At 49.9% G+C, this 25,161-nt stretch overlaps 12 protein-coding genes across 12 annotated transcripts; 9 read left to right on the top strand and 3 right to left on the bottom strand.

The window, feature by feature from the left end:
- Positions 1 to 10: 10 nt before the first annotated feature.
- On the bottom strand, positions 11 to 1,469 carry BO79DRAFT_152222 (UbiD family decarboxylase; the record flags this gene model as incomplete). Its single annotated transcript, XM_025678682.1, has 6 exons — positions 11 to 487; positions 555 to 852; positions 905 to 966; positions 1,022 to 1,174; positions 1,242 to 1,308; positions 1,378 to 1,469. The coding sequence occupies 6 exons, from the start codon at positions 1,467 to 1,469 to the stop codon at positions 11 to 13; spliced, it is 1,149 nt and encodes a 382-aa protein (XP_025537808.1).
- A 2,128-nt stretch (positions 1,470 to 3,597) lies between these two features.
- Positions 3,598 to 5,616, top strand: BO79DRAFT_176513 (purine-cytosine permease family protein). Its single transcript, XM_025679860.1, has 2 exons — positions 3,598 to 4,251; positions 4,316 to 5,616. Exons 1-2 carry the CDS (start codon positions 3,835 to 3,837, stop codon positions 5,441 to 5,443), a joined length of 1,545 nt encoding a protein of 514 aa, XP_025537807.1. The 5' UTR covers positions 3,598 to 3,834; the 3' UTR covers positions 5,444 to 5,616.
- An 801-nt stretch (positions 5,617 to 6,417) lies between these two features.
- BO79DRAFT_152205 (uncharacterized protein) lies at positions 6,418 to 6,984 on the top strand (the record flags this gene model as incomplete). The annotated part of the gene is made up of 1 exon (XM_025678681.1): positions 6,418 to 6,984. One exon carries the CDS (start codon positions 6,418 to 6,420, stop codon positions 6,982 to 6,984), a length of 567 nt encoding a protein of 188 aa, XP_025537806.1.
- Positions 6,985 to 8,049: 1,065 nt separating this feature from the next.
- On the top strand, positions 8,050 to 8,436 carry BO79DRAFT_120685 (uncharacterized protein; the record flags this gene model as incomplete). Its single annotated transcript, XM_025677943.1, has 1 exon — positions 8,050 to 8,436. A coding segment is annotated over one exon (387 nt), but the record flags the coding sequence as incomplete, so codon positions are not given.
- A 3,068-nt stretch (positions 8,437 to 11,504) lies between these two features.
- On the top strand, positions 11,505 to 13,214 carry BO79DRAFT_210037 (glycosyltransferase family 69 protein). Its single transcript, XM_025682720.1, has one exon. It carries the CDS (start codon positions 11,516 to 11,518, stop codon positions 13,091 to 13,093), a length of 1,578 nt encoding a protein of 525 aa, XP_025537804.1. The 5' UTR covers positions 11,505 to 11,515; the 3' UTR covers positions 13,094 to 13,214.
- Positions 13,215 to 14,396: 1,182 nt separating this feature from the next.
- On the top strand, positions 14,397 to 15,598 carry BO79DRAFT_238883 (putative esterase/lipase). Its single transcript, XM_025684859.1, has one exon. It carries the CDS (start codon positions 14,697 to 14,699, stop codon positions 15,576 to 15,578), a length of 882 nt encoding a protein of 293 aa, XP_025537803.1. The 5' UTR covers positions 14,397 to 14,696; the 3' UTR covers positions 15,579 to 15,598.
- Positions 15,464 to 16,136, top strand: BO79DRAFT_33755 (uncharacterized protein). Its single transcript, XM_025689090.1, has one exon. It carries the CDS (start codon positions 15,703 to 15,705, stop codon positions 16,084 to 16,086), a length of 384 nt encoding a protein of 127 aa, XP_025537802.1. The 5' UTR covers positions 15,464 to 15,702; the 3' UTR covers positions 16,087 to 16,136.
- Positions 16,137 to 16,651: 515 nt separating this feature from the next.
- Positions 16,652 to 18,646, top strand: BO79DRAFT_176504 (uncharacterized protein). Its single transcript, XM_025679859.1, has 2 exons — positions 16,652 to 17,848; positions 17,897 to 18,646. The coding sequence occupies exons 1-2, from the start codon at positions 16,946 to 16,948 to the stop codon at positions 18,545 to 18,547; spliced, it is 1,554 nt and encodes a 517-aa protein (XP_025537801.1). The 5' UTR covers positions 16,652 to 16,945; the 3' UTR covers positions 18,548 to 18,646.
- Positions 18,647 to 18,981: 335 nt separating this feature from the next.
- BO79DRAFT_238881 (uncharacterized protein) lies at positions 18,982 to 20,188 on the bottom strand (the record flags this gene model as incomplete). The annotated part of the gene is made up of 2 exons (XM_025684858.1): positions 20,085 to 20,188; positions 18,982 to 20,033 (listed from the first exon to the last, which is right to left on the bottom strand). Exons 1-2 carry the CDS (start codon positions 20,131 to 20,133, stop codon positions 18,982 to 18,984), a joined length of 1,101 nt encoding a protein of 366 aa, XP_025537800.1. The 5' UTR covers positions 20,134 to 20,188.
- A 607-nt stretch (positions 20,189 to 20,795) lies between these two features.
- On the top strand, positions 20,796 to 23,012 carry BO79DRAFT_176499 (SD08430p; the record flags this gene model as incomplete). The annotated part of the gene is made up of 2 exons (XM_025679858.1): positions 20,796 to 22,546; positions 22,597 to 23,012. 2 exons carry the CDS (start codon positions 20,796 to 20,798, stop codon positions 22,934 to 22,936), a joined length of 2,091 nt encoding a protein of 696 aa, XP_025537799.1. The 3' UTR covers positions 22,937 to 23,012.
- Positions 23,013 to 23,202: 190 nt separating this feature from the next.
- BO79DRAFT_288792 (uncharacterized protein) lies at positions 23,203 to 23,709 on the top strand (the record flags this gene model as incomplete). Its single annotated transcript, XM_025688722.1, has 2 exons — positions 23,203 to 23,323; positions 23,392 to 23,709. The coding sequence occupies exons 1-2, from the start codon at positions 23,228 to 23,230 to the stop codon at positions 23,707 to 23,709; spliced, it is 414 nt and encodes a 137-aa protein (XP_025537798.1). The 5' UTR covers positions 23,203 to 23,227.
- Positions 23,710 to 23,806: 97 nt separating this feature from the next.
- Positions 23,807 to 24,850, bottom strand: BO79DRAFT_210035 (uncharacterized protein). The gene has a single exon (XM_025682719.1). The coding sequence runs from the start codon at positions 24,750 to 24,752 to the stop codon at positions 23,871 to 23,873; it is 882 nt and encodes a 293-aa protein (XP_025537797.1). The 5' UTR covers positions 24,753 to 24,850; the 3' UTR covers positions 23,807 to 23,870.
- Positions 24,851 to 25,161: the final 311 nt, after the last annotated feature.

The raw sequence follows: 25,161 nt of genomic DNA, 5'->3' as shown, positions 1-25,161 counted from the left end.
CATGGGCTGATCAGTCCTTCTGAATGACAATCTCCGTCGTCTTCCTGATGATGAAGTCATCATGTCCATTCGCCTGAGCCCACTCTGTATTGTCGCTACCAGTCGATGCGGTCGACTTGTTGGTGATATGTCCAACCCCACCCATTTCAATAATGTTCTCTTCACTTTCGGTGCGTGTTATTCCGTCCGCGCGTCCGGTTCGAGTATCGTAAATGGTAGGCATGTTGCGAGTCGACCGAGAATGCACCCCCGATTTCCACCGTGCATTCGAAGCATGGTCGGTTCCGTATTGGGCTTCGTTGTATCGGCCCTTGTTGGTGTACTGACTCGTTCGCAGGAAGGTAAGTGTCGATCTGGCGAGGCTCCAGACGAATGGCAAGTTCGTCACGTACATGCCGATCGATGCTTCCCGGAGGTACCAGAATTGGTAGCTATCGTCGTAGATATTGTAGAATGTGAAGTATTTGGAAATGATGGCACAGGCGATCTGAGGGGCAGAAGATGCAAGTTAGCGACTAGTCTGGGGGCCAAAGCCAACTCGGGCAGGAACGCACCACCACGATACCCATGGAGAAGACCACGATCACGGGTAATTTGGTCTTCCAGGGCATTTTTGCGCGGATAAACATCGGTAGTATGACGCAGAGAATGAAAATATCGGAACTGATGTTGAAGACGCATTGTACCACTTCGTAGCGAAAGTAGGTGCTGCACTCCTTATGGGGTGGCGGGAGTGTCCAATATCCGGACAGGGGGCGACAGTTCAGGAACAGCACCAGCTCCGTGGTGATCCAGCCGATAAGGGTGTATCCGGCGATGATTTTAACCAGGCGGTGCTGCCATAAGTTCGATCTGGCAGTGTGCGTCAGTAGTTGCTCAGCGTTGACTCAGAGAATGCACCTACGTCAGTCGGAAGTGCACCAACAGCATGCAAGCCTTGAGAGAATAGATGGTGCAGAGCTGGCACTGTTTTGCACATAGTGTTAGGCTTTACTGACCTAGAATGGGGAAGCAAACATACATTCTCCGAAGCAAACTCGATCTTGGAACCTCTGACTCTTGCAGCAATCTCGGAGGCTGAGAAACTGTAGTACAAACTCGGAGGTTCATACAGATTGCTACCTCCTCCTTCGATGATATAAATGTTGGTAACTGCGAATGCTGTGTAGAATCCCTGCGACCACAAACAGAGCGCGTTAATACATGGCCAAAGGTATGACAGTGTAGTGCATGCAACCTACCACAGCGACCACCATAAGGTAATCTTCGATCTGGAATCGAAGTCCGAGTCGCTTGTAGCGGGCAAACCTGTATTTTTGTTACTGATGATGCCCACGATTGATAGGCTATCTATGAACAACAAAGGGTTGTACATACAGTCTCACCAGGAACAGCAGAATAGCAATGCTGTACATGATCCAGGTCTGCACGACCAGATCATGCGGACTGCCGCCACCATCGTTGGCCATCATGGGTTCTATGGGAGCGCAACGAGAAGCAACAGGGTCATGGTCGCAAGGACTATTCTGAATCTAAAGTACGGGGTCGCTGTTTATGAACTTCTAGAACCTGGCAGGCTATCAAGGCCGGGGCCTGCCAGACTTAGCCTGTAGCTAATTAGGGCTTCGGATTGGAGTATTGTTCGGGTAGGAGTTAGTACTACATATTAGCTTTCTCCTTCCTATGGTTCATGTGGCCGCTCACCCTTGGGTGGCGGCACGAGGAGTAAATTAAGACGGCTGAGTGGTTATGGGGCATAACGCGCCATCAACGCTGAATAATTTCATTTATTACAGGATTCGAATCCTTGCTAGACTGCATCCCTGCATAAACTAGAAAATTCTGCACAAAGTCTATTTGTCAAAGCCGGGAGACCCGGATTACAACGTGCGTCGAACACGAGGTACTAGATAGACTCAATAGTACACCAAATATTGTTTTCCAAAGGTGGAACAGAGCTACTCTAGTCGTGAGGTTCTTGATCATGTCTCGAATAGCGCCAGCCACAAGGCTGGAAAACCTCATAGATTCGGAAATTCTCCGGCGCTTGGAAAGCGGGTTTGTGTTTCGATTCTCAACTTGGACCTCATCAGGAGATGACCGGGGTTCCCCGACTAAGCTTCGGCTACGTATTGTGCACCCACCGTGACAGCCAGTCAGATGGATTGGAAAGCACGAGCAGGCCAGCTTGCCACGTACAATCATGTCTCCTGCTTTTTTCCTCACTTTGATCGAACCATGAGGTGGAAGGCAAATCGAGGGCCTGTCTAGGATCTCGAATTTGCCGAATTATAGATTAAAATGCGTGGCCATCCTCCACTCCTAAGGGCCACCGGTGCAGAAGCCAGCTGGTCTCAGGTGGAGATGGATAGGCTGGCCATGTAGTGCCTGCCGTTAGTAGACAGTATCGGAGCTGCGGAACACCGAAGAGACTTTGGCCTAGTTAGGCTTTTCTTCGGTCCTCCAACGGAGGGGTAATCCATCGTGCAAACTCGGTGACTCGATGAGTACGCGTTCATTTTAAGATTCGTACGCTTATCTCCGAAAGACCTCGCTGAGTTTAACGTTGGTTGTCCAGCCAAGGCGTATAAATTGTCTTCCGGCCAAATTCGTTTCGTAATGTAGCCACGAAGGAGGGCGGAAGGCTAAAAGTTTGAAGGGTGACTGTTGAGCTACTGTGCAACTGTTACCGTGCTACTGTGTTGAGACCCAGACTAAAGGCGTGGGGAGCTGGATCATGGCGAGGAACGGACCAGGCAGACTCTCTCACTCACAGTCGACAATGGAGAGAAAGAACGGAACGACGGCTAGACCTTCCGCTTCGCAGAGCGGGGCACGTGCTCCACTTGGATCGTGATAAGGACGGGCCATGCACTGCTTGGAGACATAGTCAAGTCTGCCTATGAGCCATTTAATATCGAGTCAGGTCAATAGAATTTCCGCTTAATCAAGGCGTTTAATATACATTCTGCACCATAGGTAGCTGAAACGCCGTCGCAACCGGAGATGATGCTGTCGCCTAGAATTAGCTGGAATCCATCAGCCCATGTTCCTCGAGAGTATTTGCCCCTGGGCGGTAGAGGGACCCCGGCAGAATATTAGTCCCCAATGAGGGCATCTTGCTAACCCCAAAACTGCTTAGTGTTGGTCATGTCATCAACTTCAAATCAGAAGAGGAACCGGGAGAGCTGGGAAGGGAAAGCCGAGGACAATGAAAGAAATAAGCCTTCCAGATGAAAATAGCAATCGCGGTTTAATCCGTCTTCATGAGCCATGTCCAGACCCTTTGAGGTTCATCCACGGCAAGGGTGATGACCCAGGGAACACCAAGGCTAATCACAATAAGATGGTGCCCAGCGGGATCGGAGAGTACTAAGAGGGAAATGAATTAATCTCGTTGCTTGAACCGCTAAGCACTGTGGGTGCTGGAGCCAAGCATGGATGCTGCCGCGCGGGTCCTGTCATTGGCGGGTGACTGACTTTTTGTGGCCAAAATGAAGAAAAAAAAATTTCCCAAAAAGTAATCCGGCGAAGCCCGAGCAGAAAAGCCAGAGGAGTCATTCTCCGCCAACTACTTCCCATATTCGCCGGATCCAACTCTACCTTAGCTTAGTCCCTGCTCTAGTGCCAACTGCGAGGGGGGCAAAACTCCTCTTTATCCCCCATCCGGCCCTGAGTTTTCTTCCGCCATGCAGCTGGGCTTGCATTAAATCCTCCTACGTTCTCTTCAACGGCTGCGTTTCGATCTCTGAAACTTGCGGCCTCAACGTCTTTTGCTCCAACTGAGGATTCCCTCCTGCGCCAGCTCGCAGACCGTTTATCACTATATCCAGCATGGCTGATACCATGCGCGACGAGGAGAAGGGCCACCGCGCCGCTCCAGCCGTAGAATCGGTCTCGTCTCCCTCGGAAACCGGAAAAGAAATGGCCTCCTACCCTTCTTCAGGGAATGCCTGGACGAGGCTCAACGCTCGTATTCAATCCATCAAATTCCTCGAAAGCCGCGGTATCGAGCGTGTCCCAGAGTCTGAGCGCCACGCTGCCTCAGCATCCAATTATATGCAAATGGCTTTGCTTTGGTTTAGTACCAACATCACCGCTAACAACATCGCAATCGGAATGTACGGGCCTCTGGACTATTCTCTGAGTTTTGTTGACTCGGCGCTCTGTGCGGTGTTTGGTGCTTTCCTTGGTGCGGCAGGTGTGGCGTATATGGGAACATTTGGACCGCAGAGTGGTAATCGAACAATGGTAAGCAACGTGCCACCTTCTGGATCTGGAGAAAGTCTAGTAGTGCTAACCAAAAACCTTACAGGTCGTCGCAAGATATTTCATGGGCTACTACCCGAGTAAGATCGCTTGTCTTTTGAACATTATCATCATGTTGGGCTATGGAATGATCGACTGCCTTGTCGGTGGCCAGGTGCTATCCGCAGTTGCTGATGGTGGGTTGACGGTGGTGGTGGGAATCATCATCATTGCCATCATCACGTGGATTGTTGTGGTCTTTGGTATGGCGCCTTTCCACGTGTACGAGCGATGGGCCTGGGTGCCTCAACTCATCGCCATCTTCGTCTTGGTCGGCAGTGCCGGCCCGAAATTCGACACCAACATCAAGACTACTGGCGACCCCCAGACCGTCAACGCCAACCGTCTCACCTTCTTCTCGCTCTGTCTCTCCAGTTCCATTGCCTGGGCCCCTGCTGGCGCTGATTTCTTCGTCTACTTCCCTCCCACCACCTCGAAATGGAAGACCTTCACCCTGACCCTGTTCGGTGTCGGCCTTGCCCTCTCTTTTGCCAACCTTATGGGCGTCGGCCTCGCCAGTGGCACGCTAACGAACCCATCCTGGGCGGAGGCCTACGACACTTCTGCTGGAGCTCTCATCATCGCTGGATATGACGGTCTCGGCGGATTTGGCAAGTTCTTGGGCGTTCTCGTCGCCTTGGGTCTGATTGCCAACAACATCCCTGGAACCTACTCCGCCACCCTGGGCTTCCAGATCATGGGCCGTCACCTTGGCAGCCTTCCCAGATGGTTCCTCTCCTGTATTTGTGTGATCATCTACACTGCTTGCGCCCTGGGTGGCCGGAACCACCTCTACGATATCTTCGAGAACTTCCTTGCCCTGATGGGCTACTGGGTGACCATCTATTTGACCATCGCTTTGGAGGAACACCTCATCTTCCGCCGCACCCGTGGTTTCGACTGGGATGCTTGGGCTGACCGGTCCAAGTTGCCCCTTGGTCTTGCTGCTCTGGCTGCGTTCCTGATTGGCTGGGCGGGTGCGATCGTCTGCATGGACCAAATATGGTATGTTGGTCCGATTGCTAGGATGGTTGGTTCGGACGGCGCGGACCTGGGTATCTGGGTGGGTGTGTCTTGGGCGATGCTGGTGTTCCCGCCTCTGCGGTGGTTGGAGCTGCAGAAGATTGGTCGATAAATGAACTTTGCATTGTCCCGGAGAAAAATAAAAAGAATAGAGGTTATGGGAAGCCTGTGTCCTTCTGTTTGAGACATGAGGGACGATAAACATGTATGCCTAATCGATGCTATATAACGGATTCTTCCGCACTAGATAATGTGTTATGCTATGAGCAAAAATATCAATATACCAATTTCATTTCATATTCCAGCAACAACGATCTAAAATAAGAGCACACACACAATATCTACTTATCCATGACCACACAAACCACTATCTCAAGACAAAGCTATTCTTCCTTCGTTGCACAGAAGATATTCCCAATGACCGCCATTAAGGAATTACGACAATGTTGGATGTATCACACATTTTGCAGCCAGAGGAACTGGGGCCAAGTCAATTTGCCTATTTAAATATAATTGTGAACGGAAGACTCCAAGACAGCTGGCGAGATGAGTAGTCTCCTTTAGCTGATAATTCCCTGACTGTGTGCCTATCTTGACGGAATGTAAAAGTGACTTACGGATGCGAGTAATGCGATAAAAGGATGAGGATAAACCCACCATTCGTGAGGTATGTGCCGGTGTTATTGCTGTACGATTCAATTACGCCTGGTTGCCTCGATTCCCCGCAATGAATATGATTTCTCAAGGGCATCGATCCGTTTTTAACATAAGCTACATGCGCATGAAGAAGACACCTAGGCTCCTTGCCACCCCATTATCCTTGACAATCTTCAACAGGAAGGTCGCGAAAAAATGCTTCTGAAATGATGTATAATGTGATTCATGCCCAGATTATATTAGAGATGATGCCTCATGCGCGTGATGAGGGAGACCATAAAACCCTATAAAGACCCGGCGAACTTCTCTCACTCTCTTGCTTGCGTCGATATAATTCATCAAGCTACATCTTCCCACGGTGCCAGATATACTACCGATCTGCCCCATCATTGCAACACTCCAATCGAAACATCCACACCCACAACCACAATGAACGCCGAGACATACAACATTCTCAACTTCGCCGACACCCTCAAACGCTCGTTTGAGGAAAAGGTTGACGAACACGGAAATGTCTCCAAACGTGGGTTCAAGCGCGACGACTTGAACGTGCTAAGCACATTACACCAATGGCTCCAGCCAAGTCCAGAGCTCCAGGGCGACCTCTTCCACGCAAATCTTATCATGTGCAGCAGAAAACATGGGCCGGTGTTTGTTGCCGTTGGGTGTCAGGCACCCGATCCATTACTATCACCTGACGGGCAGGTTCTCGACTGGGATCGAGAGCGCGTTGAGGTGGTATATGATTTACTGAGAGCTAAGCTACGATATTTGTTCGCGGACAAGAAAAACCAACCTCGTGATGGGTGGCCACAGTACGGGGCGTTTATTTATGGGCAGGAAATATGTGTCTTCAAGGTGGATCCTGAAGGTGGTGCACAACAGGTGGAGTTTGAGGGGGAGAAGGTGCATGATATTCTCTGGGGGAGGATTATACGTCTTTTGGATGGGATTGTTGAGGAATTTCAGATCCCGGCTGAAAATGGGACGCAGTAGTAAAACTGCTATTTGGGGGATTTTCGGGATGGTTCGGATCTGTGTGCTAGGTGTGAATTGACAAGTTTTCCCTATCGCTCTTGAAGACTACGTAGGTACTTAGTGATGAATATGTGTAGATGTAGAGTATGTGTTTGTACTCACTGGAAAGATTCTAGTTAGATGTATAGTTTTGATACATACTGCATACGTGGGTGGTTTAGCAGTTCTACCAACAAGTGTAAAAAAAGGTGGAATCAGAAGTCAGCAAACCAGTTTTTGAACTCGGTTCCAGCAACATAGGGAGACCTGCAGAAAGTGACTACAGGGAAACATCCATGGTTACGTACCACATATAGATCGCGTACCAACCGATGCCTGAAAAGCTAAACTCTAAACAATGTCCATCGGCATGGAATCTTCCTGATACTCCAGCTCTATTCTCAGGGTGTCTAGGAGGTTCCTTCTGTAATTATACTGATTCAGATTGGTGCACTCAATGAGTGGACTGATATTCCTGATTAGTATGTATGTTGTGTTGGGCAGAAAACAGCACGGCTGGCGAGAGCCATTCTTTGGTCTTGTTTAAGCTGAGCGGTAATGTATGAGGTTGATTCCGGTTCGTCAGCGTACGTGAAGGACTTTCATATAGATATGTGACGTACAGTGCATATTGCCTTGTATGTAATTGACACCCTCTGGGTTGTTTCCAACTATTTAGTAGATGTTATCTAGGGAATTTGATTTTATCCTGCTCGGGGAACAGACACTAGAAGCTAAACAGCACAAGATAGAGGTGATTGACGGAAATGTACGTATGCTAATACTGGATGCTGTATGAAATATCCAGAGATGCAACGACGCAATTCTCAATAGCTTCTTCTGCACGTGCGTCTGGCATGGAGGAAGGAAGTTAACATATAAGTATGCCTGTGACCCCTTCGTCTGGTCTGTCTTTCTGTGTATCAGACCGGCAATTGCTCTCTCACTGGTATCAACTGCAAGCTTCGTCCATCAATCCATCGGTCTCTATCCATTTCGCACACAGACACACTATATACTGTATACTATACAGCATCATCCGCCATGACTACCCCAATCCTGGAGACGGCAGCCCCTGATCACGGCTACCTCAGTCTACTCTCGCGTCTCCTTCAAGAACAGTGGGTAGAACGATTCGATGGACACGGTTACGTCGATGAAGCAGGTTTCGAGAAAGATGACCTGCGCTCAGTGATTACAAGCGACCACAGCTACCCGTCCTTCACTGGCCGCAATGTCAAGTATGAAATGCTTGTTGTCACCAGCACGACCTATAGTTGTCCAGTGTTTCTGGCTATTTCTGGTCCCGAACACGCCGACCAGAATGAGTTGATGGCTCTTATACGTGAGATTTTCAGACGTGGTGTGTATTCCCCCGGTGCTGATTGGCCAAAGTTCGGGGCTGTGCTTCGTGGACACAACATTACCTTGGTAAGGTATAGACGGAATGATACTTTGAGGACCATGGAGGAACGCAATATTCTACATGGTATTGGTGCTTCCTTGGGTGATCTGGTCAGACATCTTCCGATCGCTGATAGGACCTTGGATAATCCGTACATAAGGAGGTGAAGGAGTAGCATTCTAGTCAGGAGGACTGGAACTGAAAATATGAAATGTGTGACAGATTTGAATAGACATGATTGTGATATCTTGGAATGCTAGTTGTTCCTAAAGCAGTAGTTGGACGTAAGCGTAGAGCACATGCCCTATCAGAGATAGTGGATGTGAAAGATTCGAGTGGAGAGCGTACTTATATTCGCGAGCGGAAATCCCGTGACAGACGGGTGAAGAGCACCTTTTTAGGTCGAGGGGCGGAGCGGGGTTGAGTCAAGGAGATGGGGGTGTGGAGTGGAGGGTGGCATGGGGACAGAGAGCGGAAGCGAGGCGGGCGAGGGCGCCGGAAAGCACACCCCATTATGTGAGGGCAACAGTGGTGACTGACTGGTCAGGCGCTGGCTGAGAGCCCGCTGAGAGCCCGGTGACACAACAGTATGCCCCGAGCACCGAACTCTTCATTCTCAGCTAGGCCATGGTATCAATGTATGTTGGCGCTGGAGGGATGCTTGCTGTTTTCTCTTATCATCGCCCGGGTTGTTGAACAACAACGTGCCCTGTGACACCAACACACCCTGACTCGGGGTGGCCAGTCCATAATTCCAAAATATGTAATTTTTTATGATTTTTCTAGCCTCTGTTCGGTCACTTGTCTTATACAGCAAGGTCTGGAAGCTATTTCAAACCGTACTGAAAAATCCCCTGCCTTAATCCAATAACGTTCTTTCAGAGGACAGGAGCCACCTTGGCAGCCAGGTAACTATATGTTTGAGCACTCTGGTGTCCTGAACCAAGTCCTCTTAACATAGCCTGTTACTTCCGCTGCAATTACCCTATGCCCCGTCTTCAAGGATGGCCGTTACTTTAGATGCCAATATCCGTGAAAACAGTCCGGGATATAGGATGTAATCAACACAAATCACCTCTGTAGGATAACGAATACTGCGTCTGGCTACACTCCGCTTCGAACCGAGCATGACGACTGTTAAAGGCTCTAGAGGATCATTTTTTTCAGCATTAATTGGATTATTCAGCGACCGTTCATCGACTATCTCATCAGGGAGAATACATGCGCAGATACATTTAGGGTGATTGGATCGAAACAAGATGAGGCAGATTTCGCGAGAACATTTTTTAGGGAAGGGGGCCCATTCTAAGCATCACTGGTTGTATGAGCTGCTAGCAAAAATTTCATGGCTTGGGAATTCGAGAGCCTAGACCATCTAGCCTACTAACCACCACCTGAGAACTAGACTGTGTGGATGTGGCTATTCGTATTCGCAAAGGGGTGTCTACTAGGGATGGTGGATTGTAATTACAATTTCATGTAATACACCCATTTTTGGTCAAATTTCATGTAATGGGTTTGGCTATTATAAGAATTAAATCACACTAAATTTATATGGGCTTAGCGCCATGATTTAACTAAAATCATAGATCAGCAGGTATATTAACCAATTAGCTAAATAATATGGTAGAAATTACTATATAGTAAGTATATATACAGGCAGGTAAGGCAGGCAGGACCTAGTTTATTTAAAATATCTTTAAATTAAACAGATGCTAGTTTCCTCTTTAGAATTAGTTTAAATAAACTAGTCTTAAGCAAAATCATTAAAATTTATATATTCTTATATATGTAGCAGTGTTTTCAGTGTTTAGAAGATTAATATATATATATTTACAGTGCAGAATAATAAGAAATCTCTAGTTTTCTTAGACTACCAAGGGATCAGGATCCTGATAATCTAATTAATTAAATTAATTAAAATTAGTAATATGATTAGTCAGTTATGGTATCCACTAAAATTACATGATAAATTAAAATTGTAATAGTTCAACCGAGTGAAATTACAGAATTACTGTAATGGCTTCCCAAAAATGAAATTACACCATCCCTAGTGTCTACATCGATCTCGAGCTAGCGGCCATGACACCAACGCTAACCATGGATACTGAATAGTATAGGTACTAGAGCCCTGGTAAGACATACTAACTACCTAGCGGCTAGTGCACTTTGAAATGTCTCAGCTGGGATCCCTGCATTTTCGACGAGTTCAGTTACGACTAGTACCTCATGGACTGCGTCCCTGAGATGCTTTAATGTGCTACAGTCGAATTTGGCCATTGTGCGACTTGAGGCTAACAGCTGCTAGAGCCATCAAAATAGATGGTCAGATCACGTCAGCTTAAGCTTTTCCAAGAGTTGAGAAAAGGTCTGGTCAGATTGAATGTGTGGTCGCACGAGACACGCCGGAGGATTGTCGGGTAAGGTTCAGACCCACAGCAAAATGACGGGTCTTTCCCGGCGAACACCAGGACGCCTCAGGCGATCCTACGTTAACAACGTTACGTTGAGAGATCCACTTCAATCTCCCAGCGTTTAGTAGTATAAGTAATTTAGGCTCCATCCATCAACAATCAGGCCACATAGCCTTTGCTGCCTGTAGGCTGGCTCGATATAATGCGTGAGTAGGTAGTGCTTTAATGTCAAAGGAAATCATCAGGTACCTTGTCCTTGAATTTTCTATGCTTAAATACTACAAACCTGCCCCATTAACATAGCCACGGCTGGGGTTCTATTTTTCTTACTGGCATTACTGTATTACGCAAAATAGCGTTGCCTATGGCCTCAGCCTTGCCCTAGCGGCTGCAGTAGTGACTATACTAGGGCAATGGTACTATTCCTAGTTGGTGGGTATTTTTGCTTATTATAGATTACTGGTCGAAAGAAGCATTATTTCTTAGTAAATCATGTAGCTCAAGATGAGCAAATAATATGCAGCGATCGGCAATCACATGAATCTAATATTGAAAGGGCAAAGTGTTTGCTCTGCACAGTAAGCCCAAAAGTAAGCGCCCAAAAGAAATATGAAGTAGGCTCCCACTTCCAAATTCCCCTGTCAGATCTCCCGCTCTAGTGACATTCGACACTGTCGTGGCCGGATTCGTCATGGGACGTTTTACGAGGGGCTGGTACGAGCCCGTCGCTCGCACTTCGTTCGACGATGCCGAAGAGATTGAACTGGCGAGGGATGATTCGATAGAAGGGTATCCCACTCGCGCTCGAGTCTCCCGCGCCGAACGTCTCTTAGCCCTTCTGTTCCAGACCTCACGAGCAGCGAAATGGCGCATACAACGACGTTATTCTCCTGACACCTTCACAATCCGTAGGATTGTTTCCATCCTGTTTTGCGTGCTGGTTGGCCTAATTGTTACAACCTTCGCATTATTCCCGTCCTATACTCACTTGCCTCCTCACTACCGTGACTTGCAATTAGCCGTCCAAGGCTCCACAACCCCAGGCCGGGGAAATCTACATAACTCTACCGTTTTTATCGCGGTCAGCCTCTATGACAAGACTGGGGTTTTGGCGGGTGGCGCGTGGGGCCAGAGTCTTCTAGATCTGATCGACATGATCGGGCCGGGCCGTGTCTTCCTGAGCATCTATGAGAATGACAGCGATGCAACTGGCGAGCAGGCATTGTCGGCGCTGAGCGATCGAGTCCCTTGTAACAAGTCCATCGTTTACGACAAACATTTTAACTTCACGGGCTTTCCCACCGTTACACTACCCGATGGATCCAGCCACGTGCGCCGCGTAGCCTACCTGGCAGAGGTCCGCAACCGGGCCCTGCGTCCCTTGGATGATCTGAACCATCGGTTCGACCGTCTCCTCTTCTTGAATGACGTCTACTTCGATCCCGTGGATGCCCTGCAGCTTCTTTTCTCGACACATACCCGCGACGGCCGCCCGGATTATCGAGCCGCATGTGCGGTCGACTTTATCAACCCGTTCAAGTTCTACGATACCTTTGCCTCGCGCGACCTTGAGGGCTATAGCATGGGACTTCCATTCTTCCCATGGTTCACCACTGCGGGTAAAGCCCAGAGTCGCTCGGATGTACTGCAGGGGACCGATGCCGTCCGGGTGCGTAGCTGTTGGGGAGGAATGGTTGCCTTCGATGCTGGGTTCTTCCAGCGCGGCATCCCAGCAGCAACAGACACGGATCAGCCAACATATTACCGCGGACGCCGCGTGCCTGTGCAATTTCGCGGTGAGGAGGATATGTTCTGGGAATCGTCTGAATGCTGTTTGATACACGCGGATATTCAAAGCTGGCCCTCTTCCTCCTCCATAGATGCGGCCAAGGCTGAGAGGGACGGCGAGGAAGATTCAGGCATATACATGAACCCCTTCATTCGCGTGGCCTACCACCCTCGCTCTTTCAGTTGGCTCAGGATTACTCGTCGGGTGGAGAGACTTTATTCTGTCGCCCATTGGCTTTCCAGCACTGCGGTTGGTCTTCCGGTATATAATCCGCGTCGAGCAGAGATTCCTGGCAAGGAAGTGCAGGAGACAGTCTGGGTAGGGGATGATTCAAAAGAAGGCGGATCCTTTTCGCAGGTGACACGGATTGCTAATAATGATGGATTCTGCGGCAGATGGGACCTACAGGTCCTTTCTCGTCGGGAAGAGAGTGGCGAAGGGGGTTGGGTCTCTGTCCCTGTCCCGGGGTTGCCGTCTTGAGTCTACCTGCTCGGGCTGTGGATATCTGTTGCTTCATTTCATTTGATTTTCTTTTAACGAGCATTCACCATCTTTCATGAATCATGGCGCGGGATCATCTAATGATGTATTTAAATGGCACTAGACATAATAGATTATTGTTCGTCACATTGTCGAACCAAAACTGAAAGCATATGACTATTGTGTAGAGGATAATACAGCCTCTAAACAACCATTAGCCTTCATCATGAGATGATATTCGAAGAAATTATGGTATATCCCTTTACAAACCCAATAGATTTTCTGAGCGTACAATATGATGGCAACCGACAAGCCCCCATTGAACCAACTGTCTCTCTTCCTCTCTCTGATGCTGCTATTGAGCTTCTGCCCGCTGTAGACGGGATTCCTGCCACTCTGCATTGTTGCACGGGTCTAAGTATCCAGTTAATGTGTGTCTAAGTATGTTGCTCCGTGCTGGAGCAAACGGGTCTATCTCCAAGCAAACGAAGGAGAAGATAACGAACGCAAAGCAGAAGATGTACTCAAAATCGTTCTTTTCTGCTGATGCTGAAGATGCTTTCTAAATACATGTCTGAAGGTAGGAGAAAAGAGAGGAGGCACCTATCCGCTACCCGATTTGGTAGGCGCGTTGCATATGTGACCTCTCTCAGCTGCCTTATAATAACATCAGTACAGCTCTAATAAATCCGATCTTACTGTTCGACACAAGGCCTCCTCTTCAGATTCCATTTTGCTATTTCATCTGCTTGCTATACTGTCCAACCGTGATAAAATGTCACGTTATTTGAGTAATGTAACCCGCTTGAGAGTATACTTTTATCATATGCACTTCTTTCTTATAGACACTGAATCAGGTAACTCTCAAGTGACCAATACTAGCATAAGTATCAGCTATGATCCACATATCCATATGCTTCAACAAAGATTAGCCGAGGTATGACCGAAGTGTGAAGCAGTATCTCGAATAGCGTTTCATTCCAACCTGTTGGTGGAGTAATGCTAAAACTTTAAATCTGCCTCAGACTACTAACAGAGTACAAGCATGAAATGGGCCACGGGTGTCCGAGTTTCAACCTCAGACATGCCGCATCATTCCCTACTACTTACTAGTAGCTAATTGGCAGAGATCACGACAACAAATATAACCGCTGCACCTCGGCTCCCAAGATGTTCGGAACATCGCGGAAAACCTCGAGTTACACAGGACATGTCCACAGAGCAGATGATTTCGCTTGTCCTACTATATAGCTGTTGAGTTTTGCTAATGGTGTTGGGTGAAATTCTCCGAGCGGTACTCGAATGACACAAAAGCACGGCCTCGTGCACCAAGCTTTTGGTGGAATGGGTGGTTAGTGGAATCGTGGCCCGTTAGTGGAACCGACCAAAAATGGCGCTCGCGATAGCCACGCGAATATTTCGTCATCCTCGGGTGGAGCGAGCGAGATAAGAAAGGGAAATTAAATTGGAGCGACTTTCCTACGTGTTCATTCATGCCCTGTCTCCTGAGCATCTTCTTACAGCAGTGCTGCGATTGATATCTTGGCTAAGCTCACCTTTTGTGCCTGTTCGTCTTCCTCGGCAAACGGCAAACAACCCCGCAATGTTTTCCATCGTGTACATTTACTACAAATTTCTTGCGTTCGTGATCAGGCGGTTCATCGCCCCCGAGAAAAATACGCAAGCTACGCCAGATGACGTCTTTCAAATTCCGTCGCGGGATTCAGGACGGACCATCAAAGCCCACGTCTACCGAAATGCAACCGCATCCACTGGGCCGACCCCCGTGTTGATCAACTTCCACGGCAGTGGGTTTATGCTCCCTCGTCACGGAGCCGACGATGCATTCTGTCGCCAGATGAGTCGCGAAACCGACCGTACGGTCCTCGATGTCCAATACCGCCTAGCACCCGAGAATCCCTTCCCCGCAGCTCTCAACGATGCCGAGGATGTGGCCAAGTGGGTTCTGGGACAGCCCGAGAAATTCGATCTTAGCCGTGTCTCTTTGTCGGGGTTCAGTGCGGGCGGTAACCTCTCCCTGGCTGCTGCGGCCAACCTGTTCTCGCCAGACACCTTCCACTCCGTTCTGGCGGTCTATCCCGTGGTGGACCTGCATACGAATCCGGCGTTGAAGACCGCACCGGATACTTCAGGTAGAGCAATCCCCGCTTTCATCTCGAAGATCTTTGACAGGTGTTACACGCATGCTGCATATGATACCCGTGACCCGAGAATCTCGCCGCTCTATGCTAGTGCCGACCGATTCCCTGCGCGGGTGATGATTGTCAGTGCGGCCTGCGACAACTTGGCGCCTGAGGCGGAGGCGCTGGCGGAGAAAATTGCCAAGGAACCGGGGAAGGAGGTGGTGCGGCAGCGGATGCAGAGCTGCAATCACGGCTGGGATAAATCTGCTCGCCCGGGAACGGTGCAGGCTGATGCAAGAGAGAAGACATATGCCATGGCAGCAGCCATGTTGTCGAGGTAGATGTATTGTCTCGAGAGATGTATCATAGACACATATCTACACAAATGAGATTTTCTGTATCGCAACCTCGCTTTCTTAATGTGTAGCGTGAGGTAAAAAGCGGTGAAGATGGTCAGTTGTCAGGATGGATAAGACTCAAGCCATCCATGGAAACATCAGACCACCATCATCACCCCTCCTGCCTAGTCTGGCACTAGAAAGCGACCCAGCAACTACCGGTCCCCATCGGTTTCAATTGATCAGCATGTTACTGGACGAGCAGAAAAAAAGCGTGATGAAGAGAAGGGTCTGGAAAAAGAAAAACTCAGGAACAGTGGGCCACCATGCCAATCCTTATAACAGACCGCGTGGGATCCTGAAGCGGCGGTTCCTGACCTTAAGCCATGGTGTTGCAGTGGCTGAAACCGCGGTTGACGTTGTTTGGTCACTGTGGTGGGCGGCTGACACTCAGTGGCCCTACCCTATACCCTACATCATGGCCCGATTGAGGGGGTTGTTTCAGAAGTGACGGGCGGTTTGCCAGGCAAAATGGGGAAGGAGGTATGAGGATTACGCGGGTAACGTATCCACGCCCTGGTGCCTGAGTCGGTCCCGAGGTTGAGAGTAACATGGCTGACAGCCTGGTTGGTCACTTTGTGTCAGATTCAACAATGACCATTATCACTCTTTTTGCCCTTTCTTTCCCTTTTTCTCTGTTCTGGTGACAGGGAATATGGTTAATTACTTACCTTCCGATTAAAATAAAAAAAAAAAAAAAAAGCGCCGCGATAATCAACGTGCTGATTCTGCAACGATCCCCCATACACACTAAAGCACACCACCCAGCCCACCCCCCATAGTGGATGCAGCAGATTACCACTGGGCCTCCGCCGCCGTTTAATGAGGAAGAATCGGTCAGGCGGGCCGTGGGTCGCAATAATAACAATAACGAACTTGAGGCCCAAATCAGGTTGTCGCATTGCCTCTGCTGCTCGCTGTTGGCCCGCCGCAGAGTAATCCTCTCTCTCATTAGCTCATTCCCTCTCTTTGGACTCCTCCGTCCTCAGTCGACGAGTCGCCCTCCTTTCCCTCTCCTTCTCCCATCCCGTCTCTTTTCAGATTTCGCCCCTCCCCGCAAGTCGGATGCTGCTCTTGAGCGCCTCCATCTCGTCCACCGTGCTTCTAGTACTGTGGACGAGCCTTCTAGCGTCTCGCGATTCGCGTCGTTGATACTTGAACCCCTTTTCTTTTACTACCTTATTATTTCGTACTGCCCATCTTCTTCATTTTTCGAACTGCCTATCGGCGTTATTGTTATTAGTGTCATTTTTCTGCCGGGATACGTGCTCCATGTGTGATTAACGATCCCGCCCATCGCCAATTGCATCATGGAGCCGATATATTTGACCGAGGTCGACGAGTCTCGGTACCGCACTGAAGTTCTTCTTCTACCTTCCGAGGAATCAGAAACGGCGCGACAACAAAAATTGGTGGAGGATGCACGTCAACTGGGGCTAAAGGTGCCGGAAGTCGAGGTGGTGGCATCTCTGGCTGCATCCATTGCCTCCGGTATGGTGGACTTGTCCTCTCCCATCAGATCCTCTGGCTCCTCGACCGATCGCAACTCAACATACGAAGTCATTCCGTCCCTCGAGACCCCGCCGCATATCGATCAACTTGCCTCGTCCCTCTCCAATTTTACCGTCGCCTCCGAGCCTGTCCAGGCTGGCAGCACTCGGTCATTCGCGTCCATGTCTACTCGGCCGACATCTTATAGCTCTTTTGAGGGAAGGTTGGCGCCGGGGATAGATAGCCTAGCCGCTAGGCCACCCGGGAACCGTGCATCAATGTTTAGCATGACCTCCGCGGATAAAAGGGAAAGAAGAAAATCAACGCTCAAGTCGGCAATCGGGAAGATCCATTTTAGGAAGAAGCGATCGCCATCCCCCGTCCTCCTTCCGCCCGCCGCGCAGATCACCGTCGCTAAAGGCGAAAAAGGCGTCGAACAAGTATACATCGAGTCGAAACCGTCGGAAGCACAAAATAACGATTCCGCCGAGGAAGATAAACAGGTTCTCAGGCTGGAGATCCCTGTCTTCGACCATGAATCGATGCAGCGAAGCTTGGATGATACACAATTATACCAGATGCGCGAGTCCCACATAGCGGAGATGAACCGGCATAATGCTTTTCAGGATGCATTCATGGCACAACTGCGACGGAGACAGCAGTCTATCGTTACGGACCAACTTGCAGAGAACAAGCGCACGGAAGAAAAGAAGCGCGAGAAGGTTCGTCATTATTACTAATGGCTGTATCATAGTTACTGACCTTTGCAGAACACGGCCGATGCCATCCGCATGGAGGAACGACAGCTTACAGTGGAAATGGAGCAAATGCGAGAATTCGAACGCGCGAAACTGAACTCGCGCACGCGCATCAAATACATGGAAGGGTTCTTTAATAACTCGAGCCCGCCACCATCGCCCGTATCCGGATCGAAAGCAGACCCAGTGCCGAGTCGCAAGTTTACCGCGCAACACAAAGCTCAGTTGGCACAAGAGTATCACGATCACAACACCATGGACCAACTGCATCAAGCCAAGATCAAGGTGTTGCGCGACCGCCAAGAACTGCGACTCCAGGAAGCCATCGCGCGAATGGAAAGAGAGCTGGATGATCTGATTGATAAGCATGCCTTGGAGTTTGCGCGGATGCAGCAGAAGCATCAGCAGGAAGAAGCAGACATTTTACAAGCATTTGACGCCAAAAAGTCGAGGTTACGACACCGCTGGACCCTGGAAGAAGCCATCTTGCGAAAGCAACTGGAAGTGCAACACGGGCAGCCGTACGGGCCACTGCCCCCTTTGTCGTTTAACGACTCGCATTATGAAACGCGCGACTCGGCCATTTGCGTGACCGACCAGACAGGATCTGCCAGCGGTGATGAGGGACCGGTGCACCACAAGAGAGGGGGACAGGTGCTTTGATTATGATGTGATGCCTAAGTGATACCCTTTCCTTTTTCCCTCGGTCTCATCATGCATATATGCAGTTCCTATATACTACTACACTAATGTCTCATACTCACTACACTTTCTACACTTTTTGTAATTAATTACTTTCTTGTCACTCCTTGGCCTTTCTTTACACTTCTTCTGTCGCTGCCTGGTGTCGTTCAGGAGCGAGCATCCAGCATCATATACGACAGCCGCTTTTATACAGGTTCATTCATGTGCATAGCGTTGATAGTGGATATTCCCCTTTATAATAGACCTTGCTTTATGTTTCCAATAGGACGGTCAGCCCACAATATGAAATGATGAATTCTAACAAATTCTGGAGTATCTGAAAGCACAGCTCGCTAGTCATGCACCCAGTAAACGCCAATAAACACACGAAATCTCACCAACCAGTTAATCGATCACGCATCAGAAACCGGCGAAACAGACCCAGCCTCCTTACCACCTCCACGACTCTTCCCCAGCCGCTCCAACAACGTCTCAACCCTCCCATCCCCGCCCGTAATAACCCCCTCAGTCTGCTTATCTCTCCCACTATCCCCAATCACCACCGCCCGTTCCACCACCCCCGTACTAGAAATCTTGAACCTCCCCACACGCCCATCCTCCCACTCCACCCGCACATAAACCGCCTCCAACGCCGTCGGCGCCAACGAGACAATCCCCAGCTCATTCTTCGCTATGCGCGTCTCCTCCCCAGCACCACTGCTCCCAGTCGCCGCCGTCGTAGAAGCATTAGGACCAAGAACATCCCTCTCCCACGGCCTCTCATCATCCTCATAGATAGCATCATCATCATTGACCCCGCGTCTCACAACACCCAACTTTTCTCGCAGGTAGCGCACCGCATCACACCGTAAATGCCACACGACTAGTTGCTTGCGCACTTCCCGCACGAAGGACTTGAGATCCTGTTTGCGCGTCTTGTGTTTCCATGGTTTGAGCTGTCGCTCCTGTTCCTGACCCTCGTCCATCATCGCGTCTTCTTCCCCATCCTGGGAAGTATTTAGAGCGGTTGAAGTCGGCAGAAACACTTTCTCCAGTTTCCTCATATCCACTACTGCCGGAACGGTGTGTTTGTGCACGCGCACTTCTCTCTTCTTCCCTCCATCTTGAGGTGTCTTGGGGGTTATCCGTCGGAGGAGAATGTAGTATGGTTTCGTGTATGTTCCGTCGCGCGCGCAAATGTCTATTCGGATGCCGAGGAGGTTGGGGGATTCGGAGGTGGGTGAGGGGTCAGTGAAGGGGAAGGTGGTTGTGGAGAAGGCGATGCGGTGGTGGTTTGTTTGCGCGTGTGTCGAGGTGCTTTGGATTAGGGGGGAGATGTCGGTCCATTGTTGTTGGTGTTGTTGGGAGGAGAGGGTTGGTGGTTGGGATTTGGAGAGGCGTTGCAGTGCGCGCGAGGAGAGGAGGCTGCTTGTTAGGATGCGACGGCGGTGTTGGAGGGTGCGGACTAGCGGGTGGGTTAGTTGGTTGTTTAGGGGTGGGGGGTTAGGGGACGGACTTTCTGCGCGGATGGAGGAGATTTCGGAGTCGAGGTCGTCGGTGTCCATTTTTGAGGGGTAGAGGATGTTGTTTGTTGTTTAGGTGGTGGAGGGTTTAGTGGTGATGGAGCTTGGGCGGAGATAGATACGACTACAGTACTATGTTTGGTGGTGGTGATAGGCGGTGTTTGTTGACAGGAGCTGCATCACGTGAGGGGGGATCCCGGGCCCGCGGCTCCTTTCAAGGTTGCAGTTCGATTGGCGGGTGAAATTGTATCCTGGTCTGTGATCCACCGTGCTGGGTCGGCTGGGTATTTGCTTAGTCCTTGCTTTTGGGGGGAGGGGAGGAGAGTTGAATGTTTATCCTTGAATAAGCTATTGAGGTGTATGTTGAATAGAGTTGTTATTGTTACTGTAATGTATAAGTATTGAACCTTATGGTGGAGAAGATAATAAGTTATAGCGATGAGTCGTCATAATTGGAGGCTCTGTTGTCACACAGGAATACCCCAGCACGAGATCTTTACTAAGGTACTAATTCCATCTGCATCTGAAGAATCAACGCATGGAGGGATCGCCAGGCCCTTAATGCGCAACATTAATAATGACGGCTGACCACAGCCAATCACAAGGGAGCCATCGCCGGTTCCAGCCAAGCAGCTGTGGACAAACAAGCTTGACGCTTGAGGCCAGCTTGCCTCAAGTTTACTCGCCTCTCTCCACCACGTCGAATGGATGCCTCATCCCGGCCTGTTCCAGTCCTTTCTTCGTCTCCCTCTTCCCGTCTTCCCCCTTTCTCCGCTTCTTCCTCCCTCCATGACCCTGCGGATCCCTACTCTTCCCACGAACATCGTCATTCCGCAGCGGATCGTCCTCAGGAGGTGGAACTCCAGTCTCTAGCATGCAGCACCGACACGCGTGAACACCACCATCCTTTACATTACACAGACCACCTCTCTGACTATCGCCCCGAACACTCCGCCGTTCTCTCGCCTTCACCATCTGACCCCGACGACTCCGATTCGGATTCCCCCAGTCACTCTCTACACTCACGACACCCACACGCTCCCTCCCATCGTGGCAAATCACCCATGAAGCGCAAAGGCCGCACGGTCTTGAAACGCCGCTCCAAGCCCTCCTTGACCATAGCGACGGGCCAGAACGGCTACGCGAGCGACAGTATGGATTCCTCCATCGAGATGCGGAAGAGGGACACCTCTGTCGAGTCTACATCCGCTCGGGCGAATCGCCTCATGTCACGTCCTAGTTTCACTCTAGACCAAGATCCTCCAATGACCCCGCAAACGCCCGCCATGACAACGACCTCTTTCGCGAATCTGCCCGCCAGCGACCGGAGAAACTTTCTGCTGCTGTGTGTGTTATACTTCCTCCAGGGTATCCCCATGGGTCTGGCCACCGGGTCCGTCCCTTTCCTACTGAAGCCGTACCTGTCATACGGTCAAATCGGTGTCTTCTCACTCGCATCCTACCCCTACTCGTTGAAGCTGCTTTGGAGCCCTATCGTTGATGCCATCTGGAGCCGGCGGTTCGGCAGGCGCAAGAGTTGGATCACACCCATCCAGGTCATCGCCGGATTGGCCATGATCTATCTCGGCGGACGCATTGAAGAGATGATGCAGCAGGCGGGCGCCAATGGTGGTGCTGGCGTCTGGAACTTTACATACTGGTGGTTTTTGCTGGTGTTCTTCTGCGCTACGCAAGATATTGCGGTCGATGGATGGGCAATTACCCTCATGTCGCCACCGAATATCTCCTACGCATCGACTGCTCAGACGGTGGGTTTGACAGCCGGCCACTTCCTGTCCTACACTGTGTTTTTGGCCTTCAACTCGGCCGACTTTGCTAACCGCTGGTTCCGGACCGTTCCTGCGGAAGGTGGTTTGCTGTCGCTGGGCACGTACTTGAAGTTCTGGGGCTGGGCTTATCTAGTTGTTACGACCTGTCTGGCCGTCATGAAGAAGGAAGACCGGACACATGAACGCGATAGCATCATGGACGTGTACCGCAGTATGTGGAATGTGCTGAAGCTTAAGAACATTCACACCATTATCCTGGTCCATCTGATCGCCAAGATCGGTTTCCAAGCCAACGACGGCGTGACAAGTCTGAAGCTGTTGGACAAGGGATTTGGCCAGGACAACATGGCGCTAGTGGTATTGATCGACTTTCCTTTTGAAATCGGGCTGGGATACTACGCTGGCAAATGGTCGACGGAGTACACACCCATGCGGCTGTGGTGCTGGGCGTTCATCGGACGACTGGCGGCAGCCGTTCTGGCCCAGATCACGGTGATGATTTTCCCGTCGGCCGAGCAGGTCCCGTTCTGGTACCTGCTGACAGTGATTGGAGAGCATGTGTTTTCGACTTTCATGAACACGGTGATGTTTGTGGCGGTGAGTGCATTCCATGCGCGCATCGCCGACCCAAGCATTGGCGGTACCTACATGACAATGCTCGCAACGTAAGACTACTACCCTATTCTACAAAGGACCTTTACTAATCATCTAACAGTGTCTCCAATCTGGGCGGTACATTCCCCCGATACTTCATCCTCAAGCTAGTGGACATGTTCACCGAGGCAACATGTGTTCCACCAACGGTGCCACCTCCGTCCGAGAAACTAAAGGGTGACCTCGTCACGGAGGCCTTCTCATGTGCACTAGAGCCAGACCGGACGCGCTGCGTCAACGGAGGAGGCACCTGCCACGTCCAACACGACGGATACTACACGACAAATATCCTGTGTGTGTTGATTGGCGTAGTGACATTTTTCTTCTTCATCCGGCCGGCTGTTTTGAAACTGCAGGGTCTGCCACTCCGGGCGTGGAGATTAACCCCGGGCAGACACTAGCCAGTCAGTTTCCATGATGTATTTTAAATATAGCATAAAACCTTCAAGAGTCTAGACATGAATGAAGAATTCAGACGGATGCATTGAAAGTATCCAGATGACATTTTGTGCGAGGGTAAGCGAGCCCATGGTTCGTTCGCTCTTTGGTCCGGATCCCTGCATTAGCGGAGATGTGAAGCACTAGCGTGCCTGATCTGCAGGGTCTGTCTGTATGATATAAATATAGACAGCCCAGCCTCCTCCCATTTTCTGACTTCTCATGAATAGTTACCGTCATTACTAGTATCAAAAATGAAGTTCACCCTCCTCCCCACTCTAACTACCACCACCCTCCTCTTCCTCCCAACAGCATACACCTCCTCCTTAGAAACCCTCCGTTACAAAAACGTTCGCCCCCCATCCCCCAAACCTATTATATTCCCCTCCCCACTAACACCTCCTACGATGATATACAGTGGGACCTCCGCCTCTTCTCACCAGGCTGCGACCCCAACACCACCAGCTTCGAGCTATCGCTCTTCCACCGGCAAGGCGTCTCAGGCACAGCAGATGGATGCGAGACCCTTGATTCCAGCGTGAATGTGTCCGCGGTGGACACCTTCTCGTGGAAGAGCCCCGGCGCGACGACATACGATTTATGTCTGTATGATGTGTGCGGGAGCAGCGGGAATGGCTCTGGAAGGGTAGAGGTGATTCGCGATGGGTGGGAGGTTTGTGTTAAGTATTGGGGGTGGTTGGGGTGGGGGGTTGTGGAGCATGGGGGGGATTGTTAACCTCCCTTCTTTTCTTTTCTTTTCTTTTCTTCTCTTCACTTCGCTTTCTCCGGCGGTTGATGATATGTTATGGTGGAGGGGTATGAGATCATATGTACTGAATATGAATATGGTATATATATACAGAGCGGAGATTGTCGCGACTAGTCAAATTAGATTAATTAAGCATCCAAATCCCTCACAGCCCAATCCACCAACGCCCTCGCATACCCGCGATGCAACCTCCCCACCCAAGCAGGAACTATCTTCTGTTTCTGTTCTTCGTCACTTATAATCTGATAATCATGTGCCGAGGCAAACCGTACATCGACTACTTCTTCCCCCTGGTATATATACACCTCTGAGATACTGAGCTCGTGTCGCCCCCCGCTCATCAGTCGCCAGGGGTATCCCCATCGGGCGATTTTCTCGAAGAAGAGGCGCGGTTCGTCGGGCATGTACCATGAGAGTAGGAGGCCTGTTGTGGGGGAGGAGTGTTGGGCTGTGAAAACGGAGTTGAGGAGGGGGCGGCGGTCGCTTTCTTTGCTTTTCTCTGTTGTGTGGTCTGGAGTTTTGGGTTTAGGGGTTGTGAAGATGGAGGAGAGTTTATATGTGAGTGAAGATGCATTTGTAGGTGTCGATGTAGGTATGAACTCCGGGTCAGTGAGGCCCGTATCCCCGGGACTGTAGGATTTATTCTTGATTAAGCCGGCGAGGCTGCCTTCGACTATTAGGGGTTTGGTGTTGAGGAAGGTGAGGATCCAGGCGTTGGTTAGGGTTGCTTTGTTGACGGTGTGGGGGTCATGGGTGGTGGGATGGGATTTGAGAAGTGTAGAGTATCGCTTCAAGAGTGATTTTACTGGTATGTGTTTGGCCTCGTAGACGTCAATTTCGGGACAGTGTTGGGTTGTTGGATTGCTTGGGGTGCGGAGAGCGAGGCTGGTGGTGGTGGTTGGGTCGATGGGAGGATATTTGGCTTCGAGGGTGCAGAGGTAGCGGTGGGTGGTGTAGGTTAGGATGATTGGGGGTGTGGTGAGGATGAGGAGGCGGGTTGAGGGGCGCATTATATCGTTTCTATTGAAGGTGTTGACTAGTAGTAATGAAGAAGGGGAATATATAAGTAAAAATTGAAGTGGTTGTGTGCAGGATATATATAGAGTCAATGGGATAAAGAAATTTGGGCTGAGACTTGTGCTTGGATAGCTTCGGATATAAATAAGGAAGATCACTCAGTTAAGAATCAGGCTCCGAAAAAGATTTGGTCGTATGACCCTGAGTTCCGCTAATTAGCTGTTAGTTTACTATTACTTGGATTGTGTTAAGGATTTAGTCCGATGCAGCCTGAAGGATGATCTGACAGGATGTATAATAGACGAACACAATCACATTACAATTCAAATATTAGTTTATCATTAAGCCCGAATAAAACCCAGTTCCCATTTGAATATAATCTATTGCAACTTATGATCAGAC

This window comes from Aspergillus costaricaensis (assembly GCF_003184835.1).
Source record: "Aspergillus costaricaensis CBS 115574 unplaced genomic scaffold BO79scaffold_23, whole genome shotgun sequence".
In the NCBI taxonomy this organism is placed as follows: Eukaryota; Fungi; Ascomycota; class Eurotiomycetes; order Eurotiales; family Aspergillaceae; genus Aspergillus; species Aspergillus costaricensis.
This window is presented reverse-complemented; position numbering and strand designations above follow the sequence as displayed.

Coding starts and splice junctions, on each gene's coding strand:
- BO79DRAFT_238883 (XM_025684859.1), top strand. CDS start 14,697: ATGTTTTCCATCGTGTACATTTACTACAAATTTCTTGCGTTCGTGATC.
- BO79DRAFT_176513 (XM_025679860.1), top strand. CDS start 3,835: ATGGCTGATACCATGCGCGACGAGGAGAAGGGCCACCGCGCCGCTCCA. Junction 4,252..4,315: donor AGAGTGGTAATCGAACAATG/GTAAGCAACGTG, acceptor AAAACCTTACAG/GTCGTCGCAAGATATTTCAT.
- BO79DRAFT_33755 (XM_025689090.1), top strand. CDS start 15,703: ATGGATAAGACTCAAGCCATCCATGGAAACATCAGACCACCATCATCA.
- BO79DRAFT_210035 (XM_025682719.1), bottom strand. CDS start 24,752: ATGCGCCCCTCAACCCGCCTCCTCATCCTCACCACACCCCCAATCATC.
- BO79DRAFT_176504 (XM_025679859.1), top strand. CDS start 16,946: ATGGAGCCGATATATTTGACCGAGGTCGACGAGTCTCGGTACCGCACT. Junction 17,849..17,896: donor AAGAAAAGAAGCGCGAGAAG/GTTCGTCATTAT, acceptor TGACCTTTGCAG/AACACGGCCGATGCCATCCG.
- BO79DRAFT_210037 (XM_025682720.1), top strand. CDS start 11,516: ATGGGACGTTTTACGAGGGGCTGGTACGAGCCCGTCGCTCGCACTTCG.